Genomic DNA, 16,675 nt, shown 5'->3' with positions numbered 1-16,675 from the left:
GATCCGCGTTGCTATGGCGACCGCTTGGGAGGCGGTTCCTTAAATCCCGACTTGAGAAGAGCACATATTGGATCAGGACCCTGTGCTGGTATGCTGTCACTCCAACCAACTGATCCGAGTGCGTAACGCCGAGCCCGTCTCGTATGATCTTCTGCTGGATCTTAAAGTAGCGTGTGGTGTTTAGGGAAATACAGGGATATTTTTCTGGTCACTCAGGAGGATGAACTGGAATTCCACTGGTAAGGATCTTAAGGGTTGTGCGGGGAGGCTCTAGCGCAGGATTAAACATGTGACATAACTTACCCACATCAGCTAAGCTTACTATTAGCAACCCTGTCTATTGATGATTATATCGTTCATGCAATTTTATTAGACCACCAGCCGTTTTCAATGGCAGTTTTCAATAGTTAGCGTTAATGAGTGGGCAGTAAAGGCAGTGTTTATAGTAACTACTGTATCCTACAGTAACAGTCTCTGTTTGACTCACGCTCAGATTGCGTCCACTGCTTTAATAGGTAGCAGTGCATTACTTAATTACTCTGACTTTAGCCAATATGCATTCCTCCATTCCCCATGAGTCAGTTCTCTCCTGAAATTTACATCACTACAAACACTCTTCGCCGTCGTCATCATTATCGGCATCATCATATTCTACTTCTCAACCCTCTACGGATTCGCTGAAACTATACGTCATTGGCTAGTTTTTTTTTTTCTCTCCAGACTTTTTACATGAAATGCAAGAACAATGCAAATTCTACATACATACATTTCAAACACTATTAAAGACAAGTAACAGTCTGTAATAAAAGGACAAATAACAAACTACAAGCAATAGCACAAATGAACACAATAGAACAAAGATGCAAATTAAATAAACAGTGCTTTTCAGGTAAATTTAATACAGATTAGGTACAGAAATTAAATAATCATATGAAAAATAACAAATGAAAAATAAGTATTTAGTTTGATTAACATAAAAAAATAGTTTATATTAAGACATACCAATGTCGATCTGGGAACGCCCCCGGGAACGCCCCGTCACGTGATGTAAATTTAGCCCGTGGGGGAAAACATTGCCTTGGCGCTAATTGAAATACACGGGACAATCATGCCGAAGAGTTGCTGTGTCGTTTTCTGTACCGCCAATAAACAAACAAATTATGAATTGAAGTTCTAATCTACATCCTTCCTAATAAACACACAGAACCGGAAAGGAGGACAGGGACTTGTCATTTTTGAGATTACTGTGTGAGTAGATCCCTGTGTGATATAGTAGTGGGTGTTAAACTCGTATTAGGCAGTGGGCCAGATTTGTCTACATCCCTTACGAAAAAGAACATATAGTAATCCTATAAGATTTCTATAGTAGTGTATAATACTTCTGTGATGTTCTGTAATACCTCTATAGTACTTCTATAGTATGTCCCAAAATACTACAAGATTCCTATAGTTGTTTTTCATAAGGGATGTCTCATTCACATTAGCGTTATCAGCTGAAGGCTCGCTTGATAGGCCAATCGCGAACCTATGGAGTAGTAGAGGTCTACACTCAATACAGACTGCAGTCTGTGAGTTAGGGATAACTGTCAACACAGTCCCTCTGCACCTTCGTACTACTGATCACCGTTTTACAAAAGGATTAATAGTTTGGAGTGAAGCATACGTACAATTGGTAAGTGACAAGGTTTTATGGAGTTATAGTATGCAACATATACGAAAGTTGATTGAGTTATAGGCTAATGTTACCGCTACAGCTACCACAATGTCTTACCTGGAGATTCAACCAGATAACAAAATATGTCTGGAAATGACACCTTCGGCCATTTGGTTGGGTCATTGACCCAGTTTTTAATTAAATAAAGGCAATCATAACCTATTGCAGTTAATTTTGCAATGTACCATTGCCGGTCGGCAGGCGGCATTTTTGTCATTCAAATACACACGATGTTCGCAGTGTTTTCCCCCATGCCGACTCCACCCTCACCACTCCCCCAACTATGACTAGATGCCGACTGTATGTATATAGAGCGGTGCAGTATGATGTCACTTTGTAGGCCAACTGGCAGTTATCATCACACTGGTTCCCTCAACAAAAAGGGTTAGGGTTGGGCCTTTTCTATAGGCTTTTGGATTATCCCAAAAAAAAAAACAAGCTCTGTGATCAACAAAAGTTTGATACTTACACTTGTCCATCACCAATTTTCACAAATGAACACAACTTATGAATTTAAGACTATGCAGTCGCCCGAAGTAAAAAATCTAAAGCTAATGTTGTAAGGAAGAGATAGGATCCAAAATGCAATTTGAGAGTCAGAGTTTATTTCTTTTGAGAGAGCAGAAAACAAATTCTCTTCAAACAGTAACGCAGGTAAATGCAGATGAAGCAGAGATAAACTGCCTTTTCAAACAGGAACTCAGGTAGCTGCTAATAGTGCAGATAAAACAGTCTTTTCAAACAGGAACTCAGGTAGCTGCAATTAGTGCAGATTAAACAGTCAACAGTCTTATAAACAGGAACCCTCTCTCAACTCTCTTGTGCGTGACTGAGAGGCAGCAGAAATCAGGGAGACCGGCTAGAAGACTCTTAACCTCTCGTCTCCACGGGCAGAGCGTAGCAACGCACAAAGTCTGTTCAGGGCGTTCGTCGACAGCGGGAGGGCTGGACACAATGTAGAAGAGAATATTAATAGACAGTGTAACGGCTTAGCTGACCTGAACCGGACTGTAGACAGGACTGCGACATGACAAGACAGGAACAGCAGGGTTTGTAGATAGCCAGCAGCATGATACTCAAACGAAATAATCCAGCAAATGGCAAGAAAACAGGGAACATTAAATAGCAAGCAGGCTAGAGGAGAGAACAGGTGAAATGAATCAGCGAGATGACAGCAATGAGAATCAGCTGAAGGGGAAAAGGGAAAGAGAGAGGAATAACCAGCATAGACCAGCAGAGGGGGGAAAAGGACAGGAAAAGCCAGAGAGAGAACCAGACTCATGACAGCTAAGCTATAAATGAAGTACCTGTCACGTTACGTGTTGGACAAAGCTCATGGAGACGAGGAATACGTAGAAATAACATTTAATAACCAAACTCTCACGCTTACATTGACGATAACGGACAAAGACTGAAGGAGAACACAAGGAATAAATACACAGTGACTAACAAGATAACTAATGAGGTGATTGACAATGCACATGTGATAGACACATGATATGACTAATTAGAACAATCATTGAACACTAGGTCACAGGACTAAACCAAAAACACAATGAAGGGATGAAACAGATCATACATGTAACAGTACGCCCCCTCCAAAAAAGCCCCCTCCTCGCGCCGTACATAGTCCAACTGAGGAGGGTGGGGGTTCTGGAGGATGACATGGAGCTAACAAAAAACAAAAAGTCCAGGGCACAAACAAAAACAGTCTATGGAGGAGTGGATGGTGGGAGAAGCCAGTGGGGAGCAAGGAGCAGGAGGATCCAGATGACATGCCAGAGACCAGCCAGGACGAGGCCCCAGGGCGGAGTCGAAGGCGGGAGGAGCCATGGTGTAGACGACTTGCTGGAAGGTGACACCCTGGGGACGACCAATGGAGATGATGCCACAGGTGGAGACCCTGGTGAAGCTGAATAGCCGATGAGCCCACCCGAGACCGCTGGTCCTGGAGACTGAGGTGGAGTTGTGGCTACGAGCGTCCGAGGTGGAGCCAGAATACCAGAGGACAGAGGCTGAGCCGGTGGTACCGAGGACGAAGGTGGAGCCGGTGGAAAGGCGGAGTCAGACGGAGCCGAAGGTGCAGGCAGGTCGACGGCTGACCAAGGCGCAGCCGGAGGGACGAGGGAGCCTGGAGAAGCCGTAGGGCCGATGGTTTCCGGTGGAGCAGAGGGAGGGCGGAGCCAAGGCGGAGCCGAAGTGTCAACAGGCAGAGGTGGCCTGAAGACACTGGGCAGGTCTTCAACACATATGGGAGCTGCAGAGGGGTTGAAGTACAGCAGCTGAGGCAGGACTGAGGAACTGGCTGATTGAGGAAGTGGGAAAGGGAGGCTGGGCGGGCATTCAGGTAATACAAGGGACACTGGAGATACAGAGGAAATGGGAATTACCTTGCCAAACCAGTCTATGAGGCTCTCCTCAAAAATGTCCTTCAATTGCTCATAATATATGCCAGAGGCCACTGACGTCTCATCCACAGCAGTAGTGGTGTGGGGGCGGGGCTCTCCTCCCAGCCCTCGAGCTCCACAAGCACTCCCTCTGCGACGCACAATGTTGCCAGCTCACGCACCTGGTCAGACTCTGTTTGTGGTCCGGGCTCTGTGGCGATTATCTTGGTATGGATTATCACTCTCAGAGAGTCAGGACCTCGGTTTTACGTCTCATCCGAAGGACGGTGCTCTTTTGACAGTATATAGTCACTATACTAGGGCGTTAGGACCCACACAGACCACAGGGTAAGCACCCCCTGCTGGCCTCACTAACACCTCTTCCAGCAGCAACCTGGTTTTCTCAGGAGGTCTCCCATCCAGGTACTAACCAGGCTCATCCCTGCTTAGCTTTAGTGGGCAACCAGTCTTGGGCTACAGGGGGATATGGCTGCTGGCAATTCTGTCGTTATTCTGTCACATTACGTGTAGGACAAAGCTCATGGAGACAAGGAATACGTAGAAATAACATTTAATAACCAAACTCTCAGGGGAAACACCAAACACTCACGCTTACATTGGCGATAACGGACAAAGACTGTAGGGGAGAACACAAGGTATAAATACACAGGGACTAACAAGATAACTAATTGTGTTGACTGACAATGCAAATGTGATTGACATGACTAATTAGAACAATCATGGAACTCTAGGTCACAGGACTGAACCAAAAACAAAATGAAGGGGGAAAACAGATCATACATGTAACACTACCACAGTCCCACGACTTCAACATCACCATCACTAAGCTTCCGACAACTCTTTTAGTTTTTATCTAAAAACAATTTCCCATAAAGTTTGAGTTACAATAGTTTACAAGAGCACAATTATAAGTTATAATTGTGCTCTTGTAAACTATTGTAACTCAAACTTTATATAAGCTTAACGAGGCTGTAAAAACGGACTGAGTTTACCTGTTCGCCGTGAAGACATTTAATGTCCCCGACAGCCTTTGTAGTCCCATTTAGCCACTTGTTTGCTACCGATGGCGCTCTCAGCCAAGTGATGGTGCGTAAAGTTCTGCAGGCAATATTATTATTATTATCTGCACTAAACTTATTTTTATTCTCTTACTCAATCACAGGTGACTAAAATCGTACAATTTACTAGCCATTGGCTAATTAAAGACATTTTTAGTCGCCCAGTGTGAAATTTGGTCACATATGCGAGTAATAGAGGGCTGCTTCTACTCCATATTTACCATCTTCACTGTTTCATTATCATCTTCATTTTCTTCCTTATGAGCATCATGTCTTTATCATCATATCTTTATTAGCTTATTTTTCCACTTCAAGCAAAAACAAAAACAATACTAATATGTTTTTTAGGACATATAACATGGTATCCACTATTCGTCTAGTACCAATGTACCATGATATCTGATATCATTATTACAGTCTGATATTTTCTTTTATCCATAAATCATAAATGACAGAACTCATCCTATTTGCTTTCCTCAGTTTGTAAATTTTTGTATTTATGAAGGGGTACGGTTAGGGTTAGGTTTAGGGTTGAGGGAGATTTTGTAGCTATAATTGCCATTCAATAGGTCTGCATTTGATGTAATTTATTGTATGTTGCAGGTGTTATTTCATAGTTCGTAAGATTTGAAAGGAATATAATTTTACTTTACACAATTTTCATTCATAAAACATAAAATAAATGACTTGAGAAGACTGTTCCGTGACATCCACTCAATCATTTTTGCTTTTGCGGGAGATGTAACTTGTGGAGGTGAAACTCTGAAACCATTTTCTGAAGGTTGGAGTTTGTGGAAGTCTTTGAAAGGGTCATCTGCATTTCTCTTTTTGTCCAACCAAAATCCAAAACTATAATGTTTTTGAATTATAACATTCATCCTCAACCTTTTGAGTCTCAGTGTACATTACCTGCTAGTAACTCTACTCTAGTTGACTGTTGTCCTACTTGCACACAACTGATACTGAAAGATGAGACAAGTCACGTTTATCATGTTGTCTTTGTGTTTGCATGAGCAAGACACAAAAAGAAGTTCCCCTAAGTGTTCCACATTTTACAGCCTAATATAGATTATTTGCTGAGGCTGAAAGTTTTGCACACAATCTCAGATATAAAAAGCATTAGTCTGATTAGACTTAGTCTTCTTTAGCTTTGTTTCTAGCAGTCTGTGTTTGTCTTTGTGACAGTTTGGCTCTCTCCACCTTGGGGCTGATTTCTCCTCACATCTTGATCATGTCTCCAGTCTACTCGCCCCCCAAATACACCATTGGCTCCACCCTCTTAAGCCCATACAGTTCCTATGACCCCTGCGATCCCACCCTGGGATATATTGTCCGAGGTCAACCCCAGCTTTCCAGGTATGCTCCTTCCACCTCCCGCTACCTGAACCCCAGCCCTTGCCTCGCCCGAGGCGTCCCGTTCTTTCCTCAGGAGCCTGAACGTGGGCAAGTTGTACCCCATTCTGAGTCCCACATTGGCCGCCGGAGTGAAAGCTACAGTAGGATGCAGGTTAAAGGTCCGATTCCCCGAATTAATTGGCAAAGGGGCCGTTCGCCTTCTAGGACTGGACATAACTGCACATCTCCACTATCAAGGCAACGCAGGTCGGTCAGTCAGTCAGACCTGATGCGGGAACTCGCCACTCTGGAGATTTGTGACCAAGGAGCAGTGTACACAGTCAAAGAGAGCACCATTAGGGGACGGACAGATTACTCAGGGCCTCTCTACTGGAGCTCAGAGGTGAGTTTGATTATTTTGTACACTGACAATAAACATTTAAATACTGGGTTCAACACAAGTTAAGCTCAATCGACAGCATTTGTGGCATAATGTTGATTACCACAAAACATACTTTTGACTTGCTTGGCAGCCAGTCCAGACTTGCATGGATAAAAAAAGACAAAGTTAATGATGTCTTGATAAACTTTTATTATTACCAGTACTCAAAGTGGGCCAGTACGCAGTAACAGTACTTCTATATTTTAATCTCTAGCGTGCCATTTCTCACATGTTGCCGGTACTTTGCCACTCAGAGTCAAAACGTCAGTGCAAGCAGGCAGGGCCGTTGCTAGCGGGGCGAAAGGTGGTGACAACACTTTCCAAAAATTATAATAAAAAGACTTTGAAGAAAAAGAGGAGCAGCAGAAATCAAGGTTACAGTGAAGCACTACAATGGAAGTGATATGAAGAAATATGAAGCTAATTGCATAAAAGCTCTTACATTAACTCTTTCAGTAAAATGTGTGTGATATTTGAACTGTAAAGCTGTTTAAATCATAATTTTATGGCAGGGGTGGGCAATTCCGTCCACTGTTCCACTAGCTCCATCTCAAATTAAACATATCTACATTTTTCAAGTGTTTTGATTACGGATGGAGCTAAACTCTACTTTAGACAGAAAAGGTTCATAAGCAGTTTCTCACAGTAAAATCATGTCATCATACATGTTGATGTTTATGTCTTGTGGTTATACTATAGAAACAAAGAGTTTTTTTGTTGTTGTTGTTGTTGTAAGCAGCATTATGCCTTAAATACATCTGGTTGAACATAAATTGTATTGATATTCCTTTGATCATTTTTATTGTCAGTATATTACTATCATCTCTCTTCATAAATACTCTGTGCTACGATACTGATTTAATTCTGGACCACATTTAGCATATAAAGTATGAGCTTGAAGGCTGACACTCTCACACCTTCACTTCACACACTTGTGCAAGCACACTTGAGAATAAATTAGATCAATCAACACCACACTGCCCTAAGTCTATCCCATGTGGTCTGTGTAATAGTACATAGATGTAAGCACACACATATAAATATCGTTTACTATGAGTAGCCTATACGTTTTAGCCACGTTTTATCACAGTAGTTGTGATAAAAGTGATATTGCATTTTAATAAAATATTATATGTATTATGCTACAATAGGTATTATATTACAGTGATGCATCATCTGGAATAAAGGAATAAGGACTGAGATAAAGACGTTTAGTCCGACAAAGTGAAGCACAGCTCTAATTGCTAACACCACTATTAGTCCTGTAATACTCAGATTTAATCTCTAGAGTGCGCTGTTTTTCTCTTTTATTTAAAGGTGCTGTGTTAAGCGCAGTATTTAGTGGGGCACAGCAATACGAATCTTTGGTAATAGTTAAGATATGGAAATGCATAAATATGACACAAGCTAAAACAATTTTTTTTTTTAAATGTGAAAGAACCAATGGAAAGAACATGAACGATTGTCTTAATTATTTTTTTATTACACAAAGTAAGAGACACTTAGGCCTGGTTTCACAGACAGGGTTTAGATTAAGTCAGGATTAGGCCTTAGTTCAGTTGGGACATTTAAGAAGCTTTTATAAACATGTCAGAAAAACACATTGTGCATCTTGAGACAAAACAATGACACTGGCATATTTTAAGATACGTCAATGCAAGTTGCTTTCAGTTAAAACAGCTCAAACTTGTATTTTAGTCTGGGATAGGCTTAAACCTGGGGTAATTGTTAAACTTGAGTATTTTCTTTTAAACACATGTAAAAGTTATTTATATTTTCATGCCCTCAAGAAGAGACTTAAAAGCTGTACTAAGTTTTTTTTTTCCTGCAGGCCATTATGACAGTAGTGTTGTATTTTTATTTATTTATTTTTTATTTTTATTTTTTACTTTTGTTGTGAATGTAGCATCCCACAAAAATAGTAGTATGTTAAGTTTTTGCTAAAACATTTCCTTTTGTTAAAACTGCACTATGCTTTTGACCCATGATTAATTTACTCTGCAGCTGAAAGTGTTCAATAAATGTATTAGTATTCAGCTGGTCACATGATCTCAACATGGCAGCCACCATGAGTGGCAATCTCACATTCATGTAAAATAACACAACATTTTTTTGGCTACTGATATGATTGGAGTCTTCATTTCATGTGAGGGTATCATTTTACATAATCCGCCAATTAGCACCAGCACTATTTTATTTGGTGTGGAATTACTTTAAAGTAAATTCAAATTTTTATACATAAGCATTTAGGTGATTATATTAGACTGGATTTGTCATGGCCATACAACAAACTGATCCTTGATCAGGTCTAATAGACTCTGGCCTACCATAAACTTCTTTAGATTACAACTGGTTCTGAGGTTACAACTGATTCTGAGATTATTCATTTATCAGATGACATTGTGCCACAATGATTACTCTCATAGTGGGCCAGAGGTCTGTACAGTGCTGAATATAATTACGTGTTCACAGTAGCAAACCTGTATATCAGCACAATTTCATGTTGTTAGCTTGGACTTTGTCATTGTCAGGCCTATAGCGTATTGTCAGCCAAATCAGGGTGTTACATAAAAAATGTGCTGTTCCAGGTGCAGTTCTGCTGAACTCTGACTTAAGCTTATTTTCGTTCCCATTCTCCTCCGGACGTAACATTACTAGATGCTTTGAAACTTAATCTCACCTTCTTCTTTTTTTTAACACATTTTTCAAACATCAATAGATTTCACCATGAAAGAAAGTAAGTTTTTGTTTTTGTTTCTCTTCTTCATTCCATTCCCATGGTCTTGTGGTCTTGGGAGAGGCTGTGAAAGAGATTGAATGGTGTCTTTATGACCTGTCTAAATCCTCATGTGTTGACACTAAAGTTTTGTTGCCTGCCATGTGTGTTTAGGTTACATAAGTATCTGCAATCAGGTTCAGTGTTATTGTAAGGATAAGCAGAGAGCTGAAGTACTTGTACAGAGAGATACGGCTCATAATCTTATCAAATTAGTCTATTATTAAGCTGTATTATTTTGCATTATCTTTTAATAGAGTCTTTATTTCATAATTTTATAAACGTTTTTGCTTCTTTTTATTGTAAATTAGTTCTGAATTATTTAAAGATAACAACTGCAGCTCTGAATGTTATTTTTCTTACTCAGATTGCAGATTTCACTATGGGAATGAAACCACAATGTAAAAAGTAGAAACTATCTTTTTTGGTAAAGGGCCAATCCACCAACAGTTTTGCTGTTTGTTTGTTTTTGCTGGGGGGTCATTATTTCATATCTATATTAATACGCTTAATTAATTAATTAGTATACCGTTCATGCAAAGCACAAACACACACACACACACACACACACACACAAAGAGATCGTAGATCATGCTGCGCGCACACACAAACATTCAGGAGCACAGAAACATCCCGGCAATGCTGTTTCAGCGTGATATTTAGTAATAAATTAACTTCAATAGAATACTGGAAAGCTAAAAAGCTACAATGATGTAGTAATGTATGTTTTTGATGTAATTAAACTTGCATTTTCTTTATTATCAGAGAGATATTGTAAAGACGCAGATAATGCATGCACAGTCTCTCTCTCTCTCTCTCACTTTTTTAATAAGGCCAGGTTTTGTTTTTCTTTTTGGAACTGATTGATCATAGGCCTCATTGATCTGAGCTTATGCACTTCAGGTTTTGTTTCTTCTATTTATTTATTTTTTGTTGGCCGGTCATTTTTGACCAGGAACACACAAGTGTGACTTTGTTCCATTTTGTATAAAATAAAAGCATTTCAAAACAAACTTCCTGGTTAATCATTAAAACACACTAGTCAGATTTTTTCCTTATTTTGTTAAATGTGCTTTAATACAAATAATGCTTTTACCACTCAAAAACTTAGGTGCAAGCTCAGACCAATGAGGCCTATGATCAATCAGTTCCAAAAAGAAATACAATTGAAAGAAAACAAGTTGACAAAGGCTGAATCCAACATTTTATGATAACATGGCATAATGAGCGATTTACAAGCAATTTTTAAAAGGCCGATCATTTTTGACTGGGAAAATCTAAACCAAAATATCAAAATCTTATGTTTACTTAAAAAGCTGATAACCACCATGATAATAAATGTGGTACAATAGAAAGCAACTTGATGAACAGATCTGCTCATAAGTGGCCTGTAAATATGGCTAATACTTGTATATAGACCATACACACAGACACACAAAACACTATCAGGGTAACACACATTACAATAAAATGCAAAAAATATAAAATAAAATCAAATTAAATAACATAAAACGTAACACAAAACACACTAATGTAGATTACGGATAGCAAAAATAAGAAATATGAACAAAGCTATTTATATATAATTTAATCATTTAATTATTAAAAAATATTTAAACATTTTATCAGGGACTTCAGGGGTTGTCCTTTTAGTGTTTTCAAATTATACAGTAATTTTAATTTTTACTTAAAAAAACTAGAAAGTTTACTTTTACAGTTTTTTAAAGCGTACAGATGTTACCACATAAAGCACATTTTTAAAGGGATAGTTCACCCCAAAATGACAATTCTGTCATAATTTACTCACTCTCATGTTGTTCCAAACCTGTATGCCTTATTTTTTTCTGAAGGATTGCCGAATGACTAAAGAAACGTTATCAACAAGATGATAACTCAGCAAGATGGTAGAAAACTCCAGTAGCACCTCAATGCAGTACACAAGATCCGAGGGGAGGAGTCGGATCTTATATAAGGGGTGGAGATTGGTAGGTTTAGGGGTGGAGATGGGTAGGTTTAGGGGTGGGTGTAGGGATCAGGGGGTGGAGATTGGTAGGTTTAGGTATGTAAGGTGGGAGGAGTTGGATTTTATCCGACTCCTCCCCCCGGATTTTATGCTCTGCAGTGAGGACCATCTCGAAAACTGTACATTTCTTTTCGATTACCACTGCTACTTATACTAACGACAGAAATAAGCACATTTACAATAACAAAATATGTGGGAGAGCGTTGCTACAGTGTTACGATATTGTATTGCAATAGGTAGTAGATTAAATTTAATACAGAATCAAAAGCACCTCATTTGTAATTAAAAGGGTTTAATTAGATGAAATAATAAAAACCTATACCATTAATCGTACCCAGCATATATCTAGAATTTTACCTGAGAGATAGGAAGAGAGAGAGAGAGAGAGAGAGAGAGAGAGAGAGAGAGAGAGAGAGAGAGAGAGAGAGAGAAAGAGAGTGGCTTTAGAAAAGAGAAGAGAGAAAGAGCCAGAGCAAAGAAGCCCTTGTGAAAAGAAGAGCATAGAGAAGAAGAGAGCTAAGAGCAACGTTCGATCTTCTTTTATCCCTTCCTTGACCATGTGACTGAAACACAAATGTGAGACATTCAAACTGATCAATCAGATAATTACAACTTCCCCCACGGTACTAAAGGTGTACTGATGTTCCAAAAATGCCAGATCATGAACCACAAGTCAAGTCAAGTCAAGTCATCTTCATTTATATAGCGCTTTTAACAATGTAGATTGTTTCAAAGCAGCTTTACAGAGATAAACGTATAATTTAAGGTAACAGAGAATGTTTTGGCTTAATAGCGGTTCTTTAATAAAGTTATTTTCCAGCTAAAGTTAGTTTTGATTGATTCGCTTCCGTCGCAATGATCATTTGTTATTAAATTAGGGGCCGCCAAGAAGACACCATTCTCTCTACACAAACTTTAAACGTGATCCTGTGAGAAATGCTGATGGCGTTCACATGCGCATTAAGAATTGGTTCTATAGTTATGTGCGTTTGAATATATGTGTGCTGGTTTGTTATTCCCTACAAACCAAGCCTAAACAAATTACTGGTGTTTCCTTATAGTTTTGATTCAGAATTTTATTTTATTTTATCAATTCGGGGTAGATACGCAAATTGAGTTTTCCCGACGACGCTTTATCTGTAGAGTGGGAAAGGGATCCTCCATAGGGAGAGACTAGTTGGCACTTCAGCACTGCGTTGTCATCGGGTCCAGGCGAAGGGCCTTTGTCAGATCTGGATACGGCCTGGATCCGGCAGGCTGCGGGAAGACCTCGGGATAAACAAAGACACTAAAATTAGCGTAGATGCCATTCTTCTCATGATGTAACAAGTACATCAGGATTTATGGGAAGTGTTCCCGGTTCCAGCTGACCTAATCTATGCAGCCTAACACTGAATTATAGAAGTCTATAATGTATTATGTGAATGCTATGTCAAAGAGATGTGTCTTTAATCTAGCTTTGAACTGACAGAGTGTGTCTGCTTCCCGGACAATGTTAGGAAGATTGTTCCAAAGTTTTGGTGCTAAATAGGAAAAGGATCTACCGCCAGCAGTCGATTTTGATATTCTAGGTATTATCAACTGGCCGGAATTTTGAGATCGCAATAGACGTGAAGGACTATAATGCGTTAAGAGCTCGCTCAAGTACTGCGGAGCTAAACCATTTAGTGCTTTGTAAGTCATCAGCAATATTTTAAAATTGATGCGATGTTTAATAGGGAGCCAGTGCAGTTTTGACAGAACTGGGCTAATATGGTCATACTTCCTGGTTCTGGTAAGAACTCGAGCCGCTGCGTTTTGAACTAGCTGTAGTTTGTTTATTAAGCATGCAGGGCAACCACCCAGTAGAGCATTACAATAATCTAGCCTTGATGTCATGAAAGCATGAACTAATTGTTCCGCATTTGTCAATGAGAGCATATGACGTAATTTAGATATATTTTTAAGATGGAAAAATGCGGTTTTACAGATACTAGACACGTGACTTTCAAATGAAAGATTGGTATCAAAGAGCACACCCAGGTTCCTAACCGACGACGAGGACTTAACAGAGCAGCCATCAAGTGTTAGACAGTATTCTAGGTTAATACGTGAGGAAGTTTTTTGTCCAATAATTAGAATCTCTGTTTTTTCAGAATTTAGAAGTAGGAAATTACGAGTCATCCAATTTTTTATATCAGCTATGCATTCTGTTCATTTAGTGAATTGGTAAGTTTCGTTAGGTTTTGAAGAAATATAGAGCTGAGTATCGTCGGCATAACAGTGGAAGCTAATTCCATGTTTCCTAATGATATCTCCTAATGGTAGCATGTACAGAGTGAACAGCAGCGGTCCTAGTACTGAGCCTTGTGGTACACCATACTGAACTTGTGATCGATGAGACATCTCTTCATTTACTGCTACAAATTGATAACGGTCAGATAAGTATGATTTAAACCATGCTAGTGCAAATTCCACTAATGCCAACATAGTTTTCTAGTCTATTTAAAAGAATGTTGTGGTCGATAGTGTCAAATGCAGCACTAAGATCGAGTAACACTAATAGAGAGATACAACCACGATCGGATGATAAGAGCAAATCATTTGTGACTCTAACGAGAGCAGTCTCAGTACTATGGTACGGTCTAAATCCTGACTGAAAATCCTCGCAGATATCATTTCTTTCTAAAAAGGAACACAGTTGTGAAGATACTGCCTTTTCTAGTATCTTTGACAGAAAAGGTAGATTCGAGATCGGCCTGTAATTGACTAATTCTGTAGGATCAAGTTGCGTTTTTTTAACAAGCGGTTTAATCATAGCCAGCTTAAAGTTTTTTGGTATGTATCCTAGAGACAAAGATGAATTAATGATATTAAGAAGAGGATCTATGACCTCTGGAAGCATCTCTTTCAGTAGCTTAGTCGGTATAGGGTCTAACATACATGTTGTCGATTTAGATGATTTAACGAGTTTAGTAAATTCTTCCTCTCCTATAGCAACGAATGAATAAAATTTTTCCTCAGGGAGACTACAATGCACTGCCTGATGCGATACTGTAGTAGACGGTTGCATAGTTATAATTTTTTCCCTGATATTATCAATCTTATAAGTGAAGAAGTTCATAAAGTCATTACTGCTGTGCTGCTTGGAAACTTCTGTGTTTGAAACTTTCTTTTTCGTTAGTTTAGCCACTGTTTCAAATAAAAACCTAGGATTATGTTTATTTTCTTCTAATAGGGTTGAAAAATAAGCAGATCTAGCAGCTTTTTAAGCCTCTCTGTATGCAATCGAGCTCTCTTTCCATGAAATGCGAAATACCTCTAGTTTTGTTTTCTTCCAGTTGCGCTCCATTTTTCTGGCTGCTCTCTTAAGGGCCTGAGTGTGCTCGTTGTACCACGGCGTTGGATTATTTTCTTTAATCTTCTTTAAGCGCAAAGGAGCAACTGTGTCTAAAGTGCTGGAAAAGAGAGAGTTAAAAGTTTCTGTTGCAATATCAAGTTCCTCTAAACTATCCGGGATGCTAAGATGATGAAACTGATTAGGAAGATTATTGATAAAGCAATCTTTAGTGGCAGAAGTGATAGGTCTAACATATTTGAAACACGGAGTCGCCTTTGCAGCCTTGGCTAAATGTAATTTACACGAGACTAGATAATGATCTGAGATGTCATCGCTCTGCTGCAGAATTTCAACGGCATCAACATCTATTCCATGTGATAATATTAGATCTAGAGTATGATTATGACGATGAGTAGGTCCTGACACGTGTTGTCTAACTCCAATTGAGTTTACAATGTCTTTAAATGCCAACAATTAGTACTTTATCTGCAGCCAATACTAACTCTGATAGAAAGTCCGCAAATTCTTTGATAAAGTCTGTATGGTGCCCTGGTGGCCTGTATACAGTAGCCAGCACAAATCTCAAATGTGATTTATCATTTATACTATATATTTTTACATTAAGCACTAACACTTTAAAACTTGATTTCTTAGTGGTTTTGAAAATATTACTATAAATTACAGCAACACCACCCCCTTTGCGTTTCAGACGAGGCTCATGTTTATAAGAGTAATCTTGCGGGGTGGACTCATTTAAAGTAATGTAATCGTTTGGTTTTTGCCAGGTTTCTGTCAAACACAGCACATCTAGGTTATTATCTGAAATCATATCATTAAAGGAGAACTCCGGTCAATTTTAACATTGAGCTCATTTTTTTGTAAATTTGGAGTGCTGTCAGTACAGAGAACAACGACAAAAATCAGTGTTGCCTACACCGTGTTATCCTCTTTTTAAAATTTGCACCCTGTTGACTTCAATGGGGCAAGTTTTAAACCTGCTTTTAACCTCTTAACATCCTTGATGTGTCATTACAAGTGCCCAGCCATGTGAGTGATTCCTTCAGAGTGAACGCGGGTGAATCTGACTGCAGTAGATGTGAAAGATATGAATAAAAATGATGTTATTTCAGCCAGCGCACATACCTGTATTTACATCCTGTTTTCGGTCGAAGCCCACAGTAGTCGATTGTCGAGTTCACGCGCATAGGTTTAGTACGTACGATCATGCGCCCGAACTCGACAATCGATGGAACTCGACACATCAAGGATGTTAAGAGGCTAAAAGCAGGTTTAAAACTTGCCCCATTGAAGTCAACAGGGTGCAAATTTTAAAAAGAGGATAACATGGTGTAGGCAACACTGATTTTTGTCGTTGTTCTCTGTACTGACAGCACTCCAAATTTACAAAAAAATGAGCTCAATGTTAAAATTGACCGGAGTTCTCCTTTAACAATGAGTGCTTTTGAAGCAAGCGATCGAATATTCAGCAACCCAAGCTTTAGCATTTGCTCATCTGTATTATAGCTGTTTTTTATTTGTTGAACATCAATTAAATTTTTAACCTTAGATGGGTTTAAACGTTTTTTGGATTTCCAAATTC

The 16,675-nt window shown here is 39.2% G+C and overlaps 1 protein-coding gene across 1 annotated transcript in view; it reads left to right on the top strand.

The window, feature by feature from the left end:
- Nucleotides 1-69: 69 nt before the first annotated feature.
- Nucleotides 70-16,675, top strand: part of usp2b (ubiquitin specific peptidase 2b) — a 59,276-nt gene continuing 42,670 nt past the window's right edge. Inside the window, exons 1-2 of the mRNA XM_079870563.1 lie at nt 70-239; nt 6,366-6,918. Coding sequence (XP_079726689.1) covers nt 6,412-6,918 — 507 coding nt within the window. The 5' untranslated portion in view covers nt 70-239; nt 6,366-6,411. The remainder of the gene's footprint in view (nt 240-6,365; nt 6,919-16,675) is intronic.

This window comes from Squalius cephalus, assembly GCF_949319135.1.
Source record: "Squalius cephalus genome assembly, chromosome: 5".
NCBI classification, from domain to species: Eukaryota; Metazoa; Chordata; class Actinopteri; order Cypriniformes; family Leuciscidae; genus Squalius; species Squalius cephalus.
This window is presented reverse-complemented; position numbering and strand designations above follow the sequence as displayed.